Source organism: Phalaenopsis equestris, unplaced genomic scaffold, assembly GCF_001263595.1.
Source record: "Phalaenopsis equestris unplaced genomic scaffold, ASM126359v1 Scaffold000267, whole genome shotgun sequence".
NCBI classification, from domain to species: Eukaryota; Viridiplantae; Streptophyta; class Magnoliopsida; order Asparagales; family Orchidaceae; genus Phalaenopsis; species Phalaenopsis equestris.
This window is the reverse complement of record NW_018164709.1, coordinates 439,066-455,470: the sequence shown is the minus strand read 5'-3', so window position 1 is coordinate 455,470 and position 16,405 is coordinate 439,066. Positions and strand designations below refer to the sequence as shown.

The window sequence follows — 16,405 nt, the reverse complement described above, 5'->3', positions numbered from 1 at the left end:
AAAGTATGATACGAAGAATTAAATAGTGTATATAAGAATGTTGATATGTGCATGCTAAAAGAATGAATTCACTACTGGTACAGGCTGGAAACGCCAGTGTACCCGCACGCATTGATGTTTTCCTACCACCCCATATAATTATGATATTTGGATTGCTAATTGTTGTGTCAATGGAAGAATATTGGCTAGAGGCAAGTAGACATCTTTCCACCTCAAATAATTATGTAATTTAGCTCACAAACCGCTATGTCAAAGGGATAATATTGGCACGGAAGCTCACAAACCGCTATGTCAAAGGGATAATATTGGCACGGAACGTGTTTGTTTATATTTTGACGGCGCTCCAAATAAAGATATGAAAGTAAGAGTATGATGTATGCTAAAGTTCAAGAGATTACACCTTAAAAAGTAATATAAAAGAGAATACATGTAGAAATTATAGATTTTGTCCATGAGCAAACATCAAGTATATATAGATATTACAAACCATTATATGAATTTTTAGAATATATTAGTAGAAACCTACATACATATATATATCTATCTCTATCTGTGTGTGTGTGTGTGTGTGCGCGCGCGCTACTATAGTATAAAAGCATAATTGCTCCCCTTGATTATCTTAGATAACTCATTTCGTTGTTTTGAATATTTTTCTTTTTTTTTAACTTTTCGAATAAAATGAATACTAGAAGAGATCTTTTGCACAGAAGGCGAGGTCAGCAAATTGAAACATAAAAATTTTATTTGTTAATTAAATTATGTTTTTAGTGGCTATTTCAACAAATTTTAAATATTAAACTATTAGTGATAGAAAATTTAATTTCACCGTCCGACCGTCTGTTCCCATTTTGGTTAATTCCAAGCTCCGAGCCAATTCATGACAGATGGCTACTAAATATAAAGCTAGTATATGTATTGTAACATATTTGTGATTAATGATAATAAAGCAAACATTCTTCATATAAATTAGTGTTTAAATTTATGATTGTCATGTACAAAAGTATACAAGCTATTAAATAAGACTTGTGGTATTTATTTCCAATTTAAATGGTCAATTTGCCCAAATAACTAAAAAAAAGCTCCATTAATTCATTATAGAGAAGAATTGCCGAAAGTAAGAAAATATTATGAAAATAAAAGGCAAGTGTTTCAAATGTTCATTTCAAATTTTATATAATAATTCTTCTATACCAGTAGAACCTCCAGATGTTTAGTAGATTTACTAAAATCGAATATGTCAAAAATGTTCCTCAAGCCTCTTTCAATTGGTATTCTTTTAAACTAGACATGCACAGGATGTAGAAAGGAATAGCTTTGTCCTATGACAAACGGCCAAGTTTGAAAAAGTAGAGGGTTGCTTACGTTGAGGTGGAACTGAGACTTGTTGAAAGAATAAAGGCAAATTATAAAATAAGGGTCATTGAATTCCCGAAGACCAAAGAAATAAAACAATAAATGATCACAGAGTGCAAGCAGTATGGAAACTAAACCCAATCCAGTGCTGCTTCTTCAGTGAGAGAAGAAGCCTATAGAAAATAGTTAAGGGCAGATCTGCGACAGTTTGAAAGTAGTAATAGAACGCTTGGACCATCTAGAAGAAAGAGATGTTGACCCCATGAGCTTATTATAGTGCTACAATGATGATAAATATTGATTGATTAACGATTTTACTGACATTTTTTTGTGCAGGTTTGAATACTAATAATGCAAGTATTCATTAAAATAAAATAATTCAAAGGTTAAGCATGCTCAAAGAACATACAAAGACTTCAAGAAAGAACCTAGCTTACTCATATATATTGAAATTCAAAGAATACATGAAATTCGAAATTTCATGCTAGCAAAGAAAAAAAGGCTGAAGTTACAAGCTCCTTAAATGTATTTTTGTTCCAATTTTTCAAAAATTTTACTTTTATGTATTACAGATATGCAGCTTTTAAGGCAACCAAACCGAACATAAAGCTTAAGAAATAAGATTTTTTAGACGGATAATTTTAAATTGATCTCAAAAGGTTGTAACGCATCACATATTATACTAATCAATAAGCCTTAAATTAATTTTTTTAAACAAACTAATTTGCAGTAGTTAATAAAATTTAAAAAAAAATGATAAAACTGTACAAAGGTAATTGCATAATTGTATTGCATTATCAATTTAATTTAAACATTTAAACCACTATAATAAGTTCCATGATTAGATTAAACAAATCTAACTTTGTAACGTATATTGTACAGTACAAGGAGTTTTTTTAATATGATTAATATCCTAAAATCAAGGGTAACCATATATAAATTAGTTATCATTGAACACATTGTATAATATTTCAATTAATATCCTTAAATCAATTTTTTGAAACAGACTAATTTTTAAATTAGCTATAATTGAACACACTGTATGATATTTCAATGCTTAGTTACTATAATTGTTTTAGATTTTTTATCCAATGGACCTAAACTAAATTATTTCTTTTGAAGTCCTAAACCTAAAAAATGACTGCGAAACTTGTGCATATAAAATATTAGGAGACATCAGTATATAATGAAATTAAATGGCATACTTACTGACTTTAGGGAAGCAACGTCTTTAAAGCAGAAAATTTCATGGAAAGGAATGCTTTCTATTGGCACCAAAAATTTTCTGCGCAAAAATAAATCATCAGATGCAGGAAAAGGAATAGTAACAAAGTAAACAGACTGACAATAAGGAATACATCAAAAACAAAAAATGACAATTAGAAAAGAAAGAACAATGTATATGGAACTCGCTTACTCGAATTGCAAAGGTCACATGCTGTACTAACTAGCCATGAATTCTATTTGACAATAATTGATTATGTATTCTTCTATTCACTGCTAAGCTTAACATTACATACATATGTGCTAAAACATGGTTGTATTAGCATGCACAAATGTATGTACATGAACATGCATATTCATTAGGTGTGTTTATTTCTAACCTTAAAGATTACATATCTAGGTGCATATGAATTAATGGAAGTCGGAGATTGAGCATTCATGCATATAAAGTTGCATAAAGTACAACCTGAGCATGCTAACAAGAAACATAGCAGCTTCACCGTTCAAAGACGTTGTGCTCTTTCCCCTTTCTGAGGATGGCAAACACCTACAGAAGTGGACAAATTTGCATTAAGTACATATCAAATAAGAAAATATCTCAGTAGCATACCACGGGCAAGATTAGTCTTAATTAAAATTAAAACTTTGATATTTCTAAATGAGCTACAAGAATTTATATAATGAATTCCAACTATCTTATATAGTTAATATTATTAAATAGACGTAAAGCATGTGATTGAAGACAAAAGGTGGCAGGACAAACAAATTATGTTAGTAGCATCTGAGTTACTGTTTGGTAATGAGCATGGAGAACTGCAGATTATTGTTATCACTTAGGCATCACATAATGTATTAACAAGACAATTCATGCTGCAGTTTACAATGTTTAACAAATATACCAAAGACAAAGTTGATCAAAAATAAGCTAGCACTCGCAACGGCATCAGCTGATTGACAAAAAAATGTAACATCACTTAAATTTAATATTTAAGCACCTTGGACACTAATTAAAAGGGATTGAAAAGAGGTTATTAGAATGAATTATGAATTTTAATTTTGCTTAGATATGATAAGATACAAGAATGCATGGTCACCTCTTACAATGAATAAATAGTTAATACCAACCAAAAGGACGGTATTTCAAACTTCTGCAGTTAATATATTTTATAAAATGAAAGAAAAAGAAAATAGATAACGTGAAATTAGGCCCATTAGCATTAATTGGATTGCTAAAATCAAAGCATCAAAAGATGTAGAACAGCAAAAAAAACAAGCTAGAATTTACCCGTTAATATTAACTGTCCGTATTTCTTTCGAACTGGGACCATCACTAAGAAGATTTATCATTGAATGGACTTCCACAACTTCCTTGTTCATCTGTAATAAATATTGACAACTAAATAAAGGTTCTGACAACTAAAACAGCTTCTGTAAGCAAAAAAAGATTAAAAAAAAAAGCAAGAACCCTGCCAAGGATTTACAAGATAAAGCATGCTCCACATAGATATAAGAAAAACTATACTTTCAGCCGATTGGAATCACATTTGTTTTTAATTTTCTATTTTTTGTTTTGTTTATATTTTGATTTCAGACAAAACATGTTTGGTATTATATTTCCTGTATAATGTTTTTAAGAACACTCAAAACAACTTTTACATGTTTTGAGTGTTTTTAAAAACAAGGTATTTTATTTTTAAAACAAAAAATAAAAACATGTAAAAAATGCACTAAACAAACATATTTTTAAAATTAAAAAAAAATTAAAAACAAAAAACAAAAGTGATCCCAAACAAGCCCTAAGTAGCGCTATGTTAGTTTATGGAGACCTAGAACCTAGCCCAGGCTGAGCTTACTGTATGGCAAAATGAGATACACTTTTCAGCCAACTACCTTCAAACGCAAAATCTCCCTCATCCATTTTAACGCTATAGGTGAAAATCTATGGGAGTTCAAGGATCATTTTAATATCAGTCATACACTCACTTCGGATGAAAAATGGGAGTTCAAGGATCATTTTAATATCAGTCATACGCTCACTTCGGATGAAAAAAAAAAAAAAAAAAAAAAAAAGACCAAAACTATTTCTTTCTAAACTCTGAATATCAAATATGCTAAAGTTTAATTTCACTGATTACGAGGGTTTAAAAGTTCATCTTCATGAAGAAAAAAGGTAACGAAAATCAACATGAAACCCTTTGATGCACCCAGTTAATGGCCACAAGATCATAAGTAATACCTGAATGGTGATACACCAGTGTCTTATAGTGGATAATTGATCATATATTCGACATCACAAGTTTAGGACAAACATTAAAGCAGAATGGACAATTTCTCCTAAATATACTCTAACCCTTCAAGTACTCAGTGCATGAAACGATTAATAGAAGGAGAAATTAGGCGCATGCACCAAAGTTACCATATTTAAAAAACTAACATCCTACAATCAAACCGCTAAAATTTAACAAAAAAATAAAAAAATCAAGCTTAGAATTTTGAATGAGTTTCAATACAAAGGGTCAGAATTTGACAACTACAAAGATATGTACGGGTATTTAAGTGTCATAGGAGCTTCTCTTTTTTTTAATTTATAACTATGGTGCTGCAGGTCATGTCAACAATGAAGATACCAATGAGATGATTATGGAATAAAATTGGTCCAACACTTCTTTCAGTTTTATGTCTCTTTTTAAAAGTCTTTTTTTATACTATTTTTTTTTACTTCTTTTTTTTTTTAGGAACCTCCCCATTTTTACATTGATACCAATAGAAGGGAGAAAGTGATAGCTGCAGGAGTTAGGTTAGAGGGTAGCCACCTTGTTGGAAGATTTTGTTGGGTGGGCTAAGGCTGACGACGGAGAAAGGAGAGGACGTGTAACGTCCGGTTTCAATTACCCGGGAGAAGAAACGAAGGATCGAAGGAGATGAAACGACGAGTTAGAAGCTAAAGAAGTGAAAGTGAGGAGAGTGGGAGAGGAAGAGATGGAGGTCAGGAAGACGAATAGGTGAATTCGCCTATGTAAGTCGCTGACCGACTTAATTGGGAGTCGAGCGGCATGTGAAAAAAAGGAGCATGATTCTAGGGTTAAAATAGAAGCGGCGTCTCTGTCAAGTGGAGGAGGCGACTTCGGTGATGAGCATAGAAGAGGAAGGACGCATCACATAAGTTTCTTGTTGTTCCGCGAGAAACTTGGTGTCGGAGAAGAGACGGGGGAGATCCCTCGTGAATTGTTCAGCATAAGAGGCAAGATAATAATAATAATAATAATAATTATTATTATTATTATTATATATATATATTTTGGAATAGTTAATAAAATAAAATGTTAGAAGCTAAAGAAGTGAAAGTGAGGAGAGTGGGAGAGGAAGAGATGGAGGTCAGGAAGACGAATAGGTGAATTCGCCTATGTAAGTCGCTGACCGACTTAATTGGGAGTCGAGCGGCATGTGAAAAAAAGGAGCATGATTCTAGGGTTAAAATAGAAGCGGCGTCTCTGTCAAGTGGAGGAGGCGACTTCGATGATGAGCATAGAAGAGGAAGGACGCATCACATAAGTTTCTTGTTGTTCCGCGAGAAACTTGGTGTCGGAGAAGAGACGGGGGAGATCCCTCGTGCATTGTTCAGCATAAGAGGCAAGATAATAATAATAATAATAATAATAATAATAATAATAATAATTATTATTATTATTATTATATATATATATTATGGAATAGTTAATAAAATAAAATATCATAGATTCCAATATCTAAAGAAAATTTATGAAACTGTTATCAAATACATATATTCCATTGGAAGACTTCATAAAAAGTAGGCCATAAGATCAGCATACAAAATAAATTAAGAACCTTTAACAGAGATTCTGTTACAGTAAGAGTAATCGGGGTAAAAACACATCTATAAAGCAGAATACTCCTTGGTACTGAAGTGGTGGTTTCTGGGTGGGAAGCAAACCAAATCGTTTCTTGAGAAGAACGCGCTGCCTAGAGTACTTGTCACCGGGGGAGAAGCGCACTGGATGAGCAGATTCTGTCACTATAACAAGTGGCGATTCTTTCTTGGTGGTGTAGACCTTGTCCCCGTTATCATTGAAGTAAAACTGAAGATACATGGCTATCAAAGTCAAACTAGTAACCTCAAGGTAAGTTAAGCGGCTTGCGAACCACTTGCGGTGGGAGCTGGCGAGGATGGGAAGCGCATACTGGAACGAGGAAGACTCGAGTCGGAGGATAAGAGGGTGAGAAGCTATATATATATATATATGAATAGAAAAATAAGCATGCAATAACTTAAATTTTAATATGAATATCATATTTATTTTAGCCATTCAATTTCAGAGGAGAAGGCGTGAAGGCAAAACAATTTAATGCTTATTTTCAGGGTATAATATTCATTTAATGATACTATAAATTTCAATTAAACTGTTTTATATGCCTTAAATAGTACTAATTTCGATGAGAATGCTTACAATCTCATATTATGTAATATTTAATGCATTATAGTGATATAAAATTATGAATGATATTACTTGTATAGATTGATATATGTTTATGTTGACTGTTTGTATGTGCATGACTGACTATAATAGAGTCATCCTTTAATGGTTTTAATGGGGGAACATTAAGGTACTCATGCACGTAAATGCAAAAGAATATTGATATTGACATGTCTTAATTGAGACATTTTTTTAAACAATATTTCTCTGAGAGTTGTACTGATATAAAATGATATTGATATACTTTTAACATAGAAAGATTCTTTGGATAGCATCAAATATTTTTTTTATTTATTAAAAATTTGGCTGCATGCATATTACTTTTCTCTTGTATCAATGTTGTTTATGAGTATAAGTATTCAATAGTTTATTCAACTCATTGTTATTTTAAACTAACTTTTCAGATTAATTAAGTAATTAATAAAGAGCATTCGAAGAGAATAATTATAAAAAATTCAGACAACTAGTAACGAGAAAATTTTAAATATCTTATTTTAATTTGATTAGTGGCTCTTTCATTAACTAAATTGTATATAAATATAGAAAATTTAGTTTTCACCGTTCGACCGTCTATTTCTGTCTTGGTTAATTCCAAGCCAAAGGTCGGGTCGTGGCAGAACGACGACACTATAGAAGAAAAAGAAGAGGATGACAACAATAAAGTGGGAAAGGGGGATTGTGGTGGCTATCTGGTGTAATAACAGAAAAAATTAAATATAATAATAATAAATAAAAAAAGTGTCCATTTGGAAAGGCACCTCTTGGCGGGGATTAGATCACAACCTTTAACATTTTACTCTTCATTCAATCGTATATTGTGAAAACGAGCAAGAGAGGAGAAGTTGTCATATCTGAGAGCAACAGAGGAAGGACGAAACAATAGAACAAGGGGAGCAATTTCAATGAGAAATAAGAAGAAGAATTCGAAGTCTCATACCTGAGATACAGCACCAAGCCCTAGCCAACCGATCGAGGAGGAATATTCATTTAATGATACTATAAATTTCAATTAAATTGTTTTATATGCCTTAAATAGGAGTACTAATTTCGATGAGAATGCTTACAATCTCATATTATGTAATATTTAATGCATTATAGTGATATGAAATTATGAATGATATTACTTGTATAGATTGATTTTATGTGCATGATCGGCTATGATTGAGTCACCCATTGATGGTACTAGTAGGGGAACACTAAGGCACACGTGCACGTAAATGAAAAAGAATATTGATATTGAAGCACTTAAGTGGTACAAAATTTTAAATAAAGCTCATGTAACGGTTATACACATATAGAATGATATTGACATGATAAGATTTATTGAATAACATGTCAAATATATATATTGATTTATTAAAAATTTGAAATTTGAATTGAAATGCATATTGTTGGTTTTTTTTCCATTGTATTACTGTCATTTAGGAATATGAGTATCTGTTGGCTTATTCAACTCATTGTTATTTTAAACTAACTTTTCAGGTTAATTAAGTAATTAATAAAGAGCATTAGAAGTCGAAGAGAATAATTATAAAAAATTCAGACAACTAGTAACGAGAAAATTTTAAATATCTTATTTTAATTTGATTAGTGGCTCTTTCATTAACTAAATTGTAGATAAATATAGAAAATTTAGTTTTCACAGTTCGACCGTCTATTTCTGTCTTGATTAATTCCAAGCCAAAGGACGGGTCGTGGCAGAACGACGACACTGTAGAAGAAAAAGAAGAGGATGACAACAATAAAGTGGGAAAGGGGGATTGTGGTGGCTATCTGGTGTAATAACAGAAAAAATTAAATATAATAATAATAAATAAAAAAAGTGTCCATTTGGAAAGGCACCTCTTGGCGGGGATTAGATCACAACCTTTAACATTTTACTCTTCATTCAATCGTATATTGTGAAAACGAGCAAGAGAGGAGAAGTTGTCATATCTGAGAGCAACAGAGGAAGGACGAAACAATAGAACAAGGGGAGCAATTTCAATGAGAAAGAAGAAGAATTCGGAGTCTCATACCTGAGATACGGCACCAAGCCCTAGCCAACCGATCGAGGAGAAAGGGAAGAGGCTGCGACTTTGAGCACTACCACTGTGCAAAGCAAAGGAGGAAAATTCGGTGTTGTGCTCGCACCAAAGGAAGAGGAAGAATAGGTGTTGTGCCCTCATGCGTATAATATAGAAAATTTAGTTTTCACCGTTCGACCATCTATTCCTGTCTTGGTTAATTCCAAGCCCCGGGCAGGGTCGTGACAGAACGACAGCACTGTAGGAGAAAAAGGAGAGGATGGCAACAGTAAAGGGGGATTGTGGTGGCTATCTGGTGTAATAATAGAAAAAATTAAATATAATAATAATAAATAAAAATAAGCGTCGATTTGGAAAGGTGCCTCTTGGCCGGGATTAGATCGCAACCTTTACCATTTTACTCCTCATTCAATCGTATCTGGTGAGAACGAGCGAGAGAGGAAAAACTGTCATATCTGAGAGCAGACAACATAGTAAAGTGAGGTTTATAATTTTTTTTAATAAATTATTTTATTAAACTTAATTGTATGTGATATCACAATTGAAACTAATAAATAAAAAAAATTAAGAGAAACAGGTGACGCGAATTTCATGCGAGGGAAGGAGAAGAGTTACAGACAACCAAAGGATTTTAAGGTATGTGAGGGTTTTTATTAAGCTATTTAACAAATTTGCAAGTTTTAGTGTTTAAATGTAATGTCAAATTTAATCAGGATTCTAATACAGAGATTTCAACTTTGAATGAGAGTTTTATAAAACATGTATAGGGAGGTGATAGACCTGAAAACCTGTAAGATAAATATTAAACCTTATATTATTAATGAAATTAATGAAGTAATTAGTTAAATTAAGTAATGTTATTAAATTTATTTAGATTGGGAGGAGTGAAAAATCCGATGATAATTCTTGCACGTTAAAAAAAAATTATTAGAATACAATGTAGACTTGCACGTTAAAAAAAAATAGCAAAGGTGTACCTTCGAATGCGATTTGAGGATACCTTCAGTATATTTTGAGAATACTTTTAGGTATGACGGTAATGTTGTGATGCTTAATAAATAGGTTAAAAATGATAAATACTTAAAGTGGAACGAAAAGAGAAATTCAAAGTTTTAATGAAATGATTTGTATTTTTTTTTGTTATTCATGCATAACAAAGTACAAGAATTTAATGTATATTAAATTATAATTACTCATCAAGTCATACTTACATTTGTAATTATTATTTTCTTTTAGAAGAAGAAAAACTTTAGGGAATATATCCGGTATGAGAGACTTGGTTTACAGGCGGAGCAAGATTATTGCTACTGATAGGTATTTGTTTATGATATGATTGCAGTTTCTTTTATTATTTACTTTATAGAGATACTTTGTACGTTGGTCTGACATGTTGTCTTTCGATTATGACATTGTAGTTTCTGAATATTTAGATTTTATTGCATTTAGTTGATTAGTGACACGGAAGGACGAAACAATAGAACAAGGGGAGCAATTTCAATGAGAAAGAAGAAGAATTCGGAGTCTCATACCTGAGATACGGCACCAAGCCCTAGCCAACCGATCGAGGAGAAAGGGAAGAGGCTGCGACTTTGAGCACTACCACTGTGCAAAGCAAAGGAGGAAAATTCGGTGTTGTGCTCGCACCAAAGGAAGAGGAAGAATAGGTGTTGTGCCCTCATGCGTATAATATAGAAAATTTAGTTTTCACCGTTCGACCATCTATTCCTGTCTTGGTTAATTCCAAGCCCCGGGCAGGGTCGTGACAGAACGACAGCACTGTAGGAGAAAAAGGAGAGGATGGCAACAGTAAAGGGGGATTGTGGTGGCTATCTGGTGTAATAACAGAAAAAAATAAATATAATAATAATAAATAAATAAAGTGTCGATTTGGAAAGGCACCTCTTGGCGGGGATTAGATCACAACCTTTAACATTTTACTCTTCATTCAATCGTATATTGTGAAAACGAGCAAGAGAGGAGAAATTGTCATATCTGAGAGCAACAGAGGAAGGACGAAACAATAGAACAAGGGGAGCAATTTCAATGAGAAAGAAGAAGAATTCGGAGTCTCATACCTGAGATACGGCACCAAGCCCTAGCCAACCGATCGAGGAGAAAGGGAAGAGGCTGCGACTTTGAGCACTACCACTGTGCAAAGCAAAGGAGGAAAATTCGGTGTTGTGCTCGCACCAAAGGAAGAGGAAGAATAGGTGTTGTGCCCTCATGCGTATAATATAGAAAATTTAGTTTTCACCGTTCGACCATCTATTCCTGTCTTGGTTAATTCCAAGCCCCGGGCAGGGTCGTGACAGAACGACAGCACTGTAGGAGAAAAAGGAGAGGATGGCAACAGTAAAGGGGGATTGTGGTGGCTATCTGGTGTAATAACAGAAAAAATTAAATATAATAATAATAAATAAAAAAAGTGTCCATTTGGAAAGGCACCTCTTGGCGGGGATTAGATCACAACCTTTAACATTTTACTCTTCATTCAATCGTATATTGTGAAAACGAGCAAGAGAGGAGAAATTGTCATATCTGAGAGCAACAGAGGAAGGACGAAACAATAGAACAAGGGGAGCAATTTCAATGAGAAAGAAGAAGAATTCGGAGTCTCATACCTGAGATACGGCACCAAGCCCTAGCCAACCGATCGAGGAGAAAGGGAAGAGGCTGCGACTTTGAGCACTACCACTGTGCAAAGCAAAGGAGGAAAATTCGGTGTTGTGCTCGCACCAAAGGAAGAGGAAGAATAGGTGTTGTGCCCTCATGCGTATAATATAGAAAATTTAGTTTTCACCGTTCGACCATCTATTCCTGTCTTGGTTAATTCCAAGCCCCGGGCAGGGTCGTGACAGAACGACAGCACTGTAGGAGAAAAAGGAGAGGATGGCAACAGTAAAGGGGGATTGTGGTGGCTATCTGGTGTAATAATAGAAAAAATTAAATATAATAATAATAAATAAAAATAAGCGTCGATTTGGAAAGGCGCCACTTGGCCGGGATTAGATCGCAACCTTTACCATTTTACTCCTCATTCAATCGTATCTGGTGAGAACGAGCGAGAGAGGAAAAACTGTCATATCTGAGAGCAGACAACATAGTAAAGTGAGGTTTATAATTTTTTTTAATAAATTATTTTATTAAACTTAATTGTATGTGGTATCACAATTGAAACTAATAAATAAAAAAAATTAAGAGAAACAGGTGACGCGAATTTCATGCGAGGGAAGGAGAAGAGTTACAGACAACCAAAGGATTTTAAGGTATGTGAGGGTTTTTATTAAGCTATTTAACAAATTTGCAAGTTTTAGTGTTTAAATGTAATGTCAAATTTAATCAGGATTCTAATACAGAGATTTCAACATTGAATGAGAGTTTTATAAAACATGTATAGGGAGGTGATAGACCTGAAAACCTGTAAGATAAATATTAAACCTTATATTATTAATGAAATTAATGAAGTAATTAGTTAAATTAAGTAATGTTATTAAATTTATTTAGATTGGGAGGAGTGAAAAATCCGATGATAATTCTTGCACGTTAAAATAAAATTATTAGAATACAATGTAGACTTGCACGTTAAAAAAAAATAGCAAAGGTGTACCTTCGAATGCGATTTGAGGATACCTTCAGTATATTTTGAGAATACTTTTAGGTATGACGGTAATGTTGTGATGCTTAATAAATAGGTTAAAAATGATAAATACTTAAAGTGGAACGAAAAGAGAAATTCAAAGTTTTAATGAAATGATTTGTATTTTTTTTTGTTATTCATGCATAACAAAGTACAAGAATTTAATGTATATTAAATTATAATTACTCATCAAGTCATACTTACATTTGTAATTATTATTTTCTTTTAGAAGAAGAAAAACTTTAGGGAATATATCCGGTATGAGAGACTTGGTTTACAGGCGGAGCAAGATTATTGCTACTGATAGGTATTTGTTTATGATATGATTGCAGTTTCTTTTATTATTTACTTTATAGAGATACTTTGTACGTTGGTCTGACATGTTGTCTTTCGATTATGACATTGTAGTTTCTGAATATTTAGATTTTATTGCATTTAGTTGATTAGTGACACATATATTTTGGAAGTTTCTAAAATGTCAAGAAAAATAAAATGAAATGCTTAATATCGTCCTACCACAATTCACTCCTTAGTTAATTCTAAGCACCAAGCTGGGTCGTGATATCTGCTAGGTTAGAGAGTTTGACGGCTGGGAAACCGAGAAGATAAGGGATGCAGGAAAGATGTTTGCAAGAAAAAAAAGGCGAATATACACACCACCTCGGACAAGTTAAAGTTGGAGCACTTTCTCGCCGTCAGATATAACCCTAAAAGAGAAAAGAGGGATGTCAGAGGCTATCCAAACAAAAATCTTAACAAAAAAAAACCCTATAATAGAAAATAATTAATATATATAATATATAACTAGAAGGGGGAGTCCCCTCCCTTTATAAGGTAACCCTAGCCCCAAAATAGGAGTAAACGACCCTAATAACCCATTGGTTGAACTGGTTCAAGTGGCCCAACGGGTTCAGCGCTCAAAGAGCCCCGCATCAGTATCCTGAGATTGAGCAAGCTTTGGCATCATTCATCGAAGCTTTTATCTACATGTTGATAGTGACGGAGTGGTTGGAACTTTTTGGGGCCAATGGACCTTTGGCGATGGCCGAGGAGTACCTGGATCCCACGAGCAACTGCACTGCCTCTCAAAGCACCGAAAGAGTTTCCTCCACTTGCGAGCACACGTCCAAATTGATCCAATCTTCTATTGGTCCGCCACTGAGCTGAATTGGGTCTGTGTATTCTACATAAACTATTGAATTCTCCCAAAGTAATCCACAGTCGATTCAACCTGATTTGAAGTGAGGATAACCTAAATATCCCGAACAGTTAAGGCAATTGTGGTGAGGGATCGATCGTGATATCCTAAAATGTTTTCTGTTGTGACGCTACCATGTCTAGAGCTAGTGTCTCATTCATATCACCCTCTTTCATCACCAAAACTGGCCCCACTGATGTTGCTCTGTTGGCAAGGGCACTTAAAATCTCGGGCTCCACCGAAACAAGAAGAATGATGTACTTCTCATCCTTGGTACATGCTTCTGAATCAGTTGACTGAGTCATGCATTCATATTTCCACGATCTCCCCACTTTTCCAAGTGGCTCATCCTTGAAATATGCATATGGCATTAAATCAAAAAATTACAAAAAGTATGCAGATAAAAAGTGGCTCATCAATAGGGACCACGTCGCATCAACCTGATCTTATAGTTGGCTTCAATCAAGAACTTCAGTAGGCTTTTTTGGTCAATGTTGATCTCGTTCTCCTTCATCCATGTCAGAGAATAAAGCTAGAAATGTTTCTGAGCATGAGGCCTAATTTCTCTACAATATACGTATATGTCACATTCTTGCTGCTTCATTCATCGATGATGAGACCACATCTTCCCGGTCACAATACAATGGTTGTAGAAAATGATGTAGCAAAGCCACTGCAGATCCCTCGTATCCTCAAACTACAAGACCCGTCAAACCACGAGCATCTCACCCTCTTATACTAGAAGATGATACACCTCACCTTGTCCTTCTCGTCGCTAACCTCCTCTACAATGCCCTCCTCGGTAAAAGACGCGACTCTGCTCGTCAGACAACTGGAGGCAATGTGCCCAAATTAATGACATCTAAAACACTTTCGAGCGGGAACTGTAAAAAGTGTGCTACTTTTCTCAGGTTTCTTCTCACTCAGGATAGCTCTGTCCTTATCAGAACCAGCTTTATCAACTCCCTAAGGTGTGTTCCTGCTGGTTTCTCTAACTGAGGGTGGTTTTTGGAATGGTGGTGGTTGAATTCTGTCTCTCCATCTTAAGAGAGAAGGTTTTATCATCTCTCAGTGACCAATAAGGTTGCGGTTGCACCATATTGTTGATAGCGAACTTCAAACCCCTCAGATAACGAGCTATGATATGTTCCTCTAGCTCGACTAACTCACACAACATCTGCAACTGGTCAAAATGCATCGTGAACTCCACTGATAGGTCTCTCTGTTGCAGGTGGTGGAGTCTCAGAAATATATCATGGAAGTAGTAAGGTGGTAGGTATTTTCTCTACATCATCTTCCTCATCTCCTCCCACTTGGTAATCATGTCATTGCCTCCATTCTTCCTCTGACTCTGCAAGTTTTCCCACCACAAAAAAATGCTCTTTCACAATTTGATAGCTGGAAGCTTCACTCTTTTATCTTTTGGCACTCAAAGATCATCTTAACTGATTGTAGTCATTTAATAAAGTCATTCAGATCCATACCTCCATCAAAGTCTAGCAAATCTACCTTTATTTCGAAGTTCATGTGTCCTCCATAAGTGCTCCACTCTCGGCCTCCTCAGAGTTGTGGCATGTCGCCTTCATCAATGAAATCCTCCTAATGGAAGGGGTTTAAATTCCCATCTCTCTCCCCTTCTACTTTCCTTATCACGATTGAGGGTAATTTTCCCTGGGTTTCACCCTCAATTTCCTTAAGCCACCGCTAAAGTCGATGGATCTCTCGTTGTATCTCTTCTTGGGTAGTCCCGGACATGTATTTCCTTAATGACACGATTAGAGTTCAGATTTGGGAGGTGAAAGAGGGTGTGCCGGATTAATTCAAGGTATAGGAAAATTAATTTAGGTGGTTGTAGCAAGGGGAAAGTAGGATTAGGTCAAACTTTTTCTATGGTTTGGGACTATGAAAGAAAATTTTGGTGAAAAGGGTAAGGTGAATGTAGGAAAACCTAGGATAAGACTAGGATTAGGCTAGCTCTGATACCAACTGATACCTGAGTTAACCCAAACCACAATAAAAATATAAATATTATAGTTAAAATTCAAAAGGTTAAAACGAAGACTCCTAAAAAAACAAAACAACGCAAACACATGCGACCCTCCAGGGTGAGAGCGAGAATGAAGGGTTGCCAGCTGGACGATGACTATAAGGGTAAGGTGGAGGGTAGCCAACAGGTTGGTAGATTGAAAGAGGGGGCCAGCAATAAGGCGGATTAGGGCTGATGACAGCAGCTGTAGGGGGAGAAAAGAGAGGAAGGCATCAGCTCTAGGGGAGAAATGAGAGGACAACAACAACTATAGGGGACAAAGAAAGGGAGGGTAGCAGTTGAAGGGTGGGAGGGTAATTACGGCAACAACAGTAAGGTGAGAAAGGGGGATTGTGGCGGTTGTCTGGTAGGTAGAGGGGTTGGCGGTTAGGAAAACGGGAAGGAGGTGCAGGAAAGATGACAGAAAGGAGAAAAGGGGAAGATATA

The 16,405-nt window shown here is 34.7% G+C and overlaps 2 protein-coding genes across 6 annotated transcripts in view; both read right to left on the bottom strand.

Annotated features, from left to right (window-relative positions):
* Positions 1 to 2,562: 2,562 nt before the first annotated feature.
* The window catches only part of LOC110024685 (origin of replication complex subunit 3), a gene marked incomplete at its 3' end in the record, with an annotated part of 82,487 nt that continues 68,644 nt past the window's right edge, over positions 2,563 to 16,405 (bottom strand). For all 5 annotated transcript variants that reach the window (XM_020724793.1, XM_020724797.1, XM_020724795.1 and 2 more), the window contains 3 exon segments: positions 2,563 to 2,638; positions 3,044 to 3,124; positions 3,863 to 3,954. In XM_020724793.1, coding sequence (XP_020580452.1) covers positions 2,563 to 2,638; positions 3,044 to 3,124; positions 3,863 to 3,954 — 249 coding nt within the window.
* Positions 6,441 to 6,749, bottom strand: LOC110024693 (H/ACA ribonucleoprotein complex subunit 3-like protein). Its single transcript, XM_020724807.1, has one exon. The coding sequence runs from the start codon at positions 6,684 to 6,686 to the stop codon at positions 6,441 to 6,443; it is 246 nt and encodes an 81-aa protein (XP_020580466.1). The 5' UTR covers positions 6,687 to 6,749.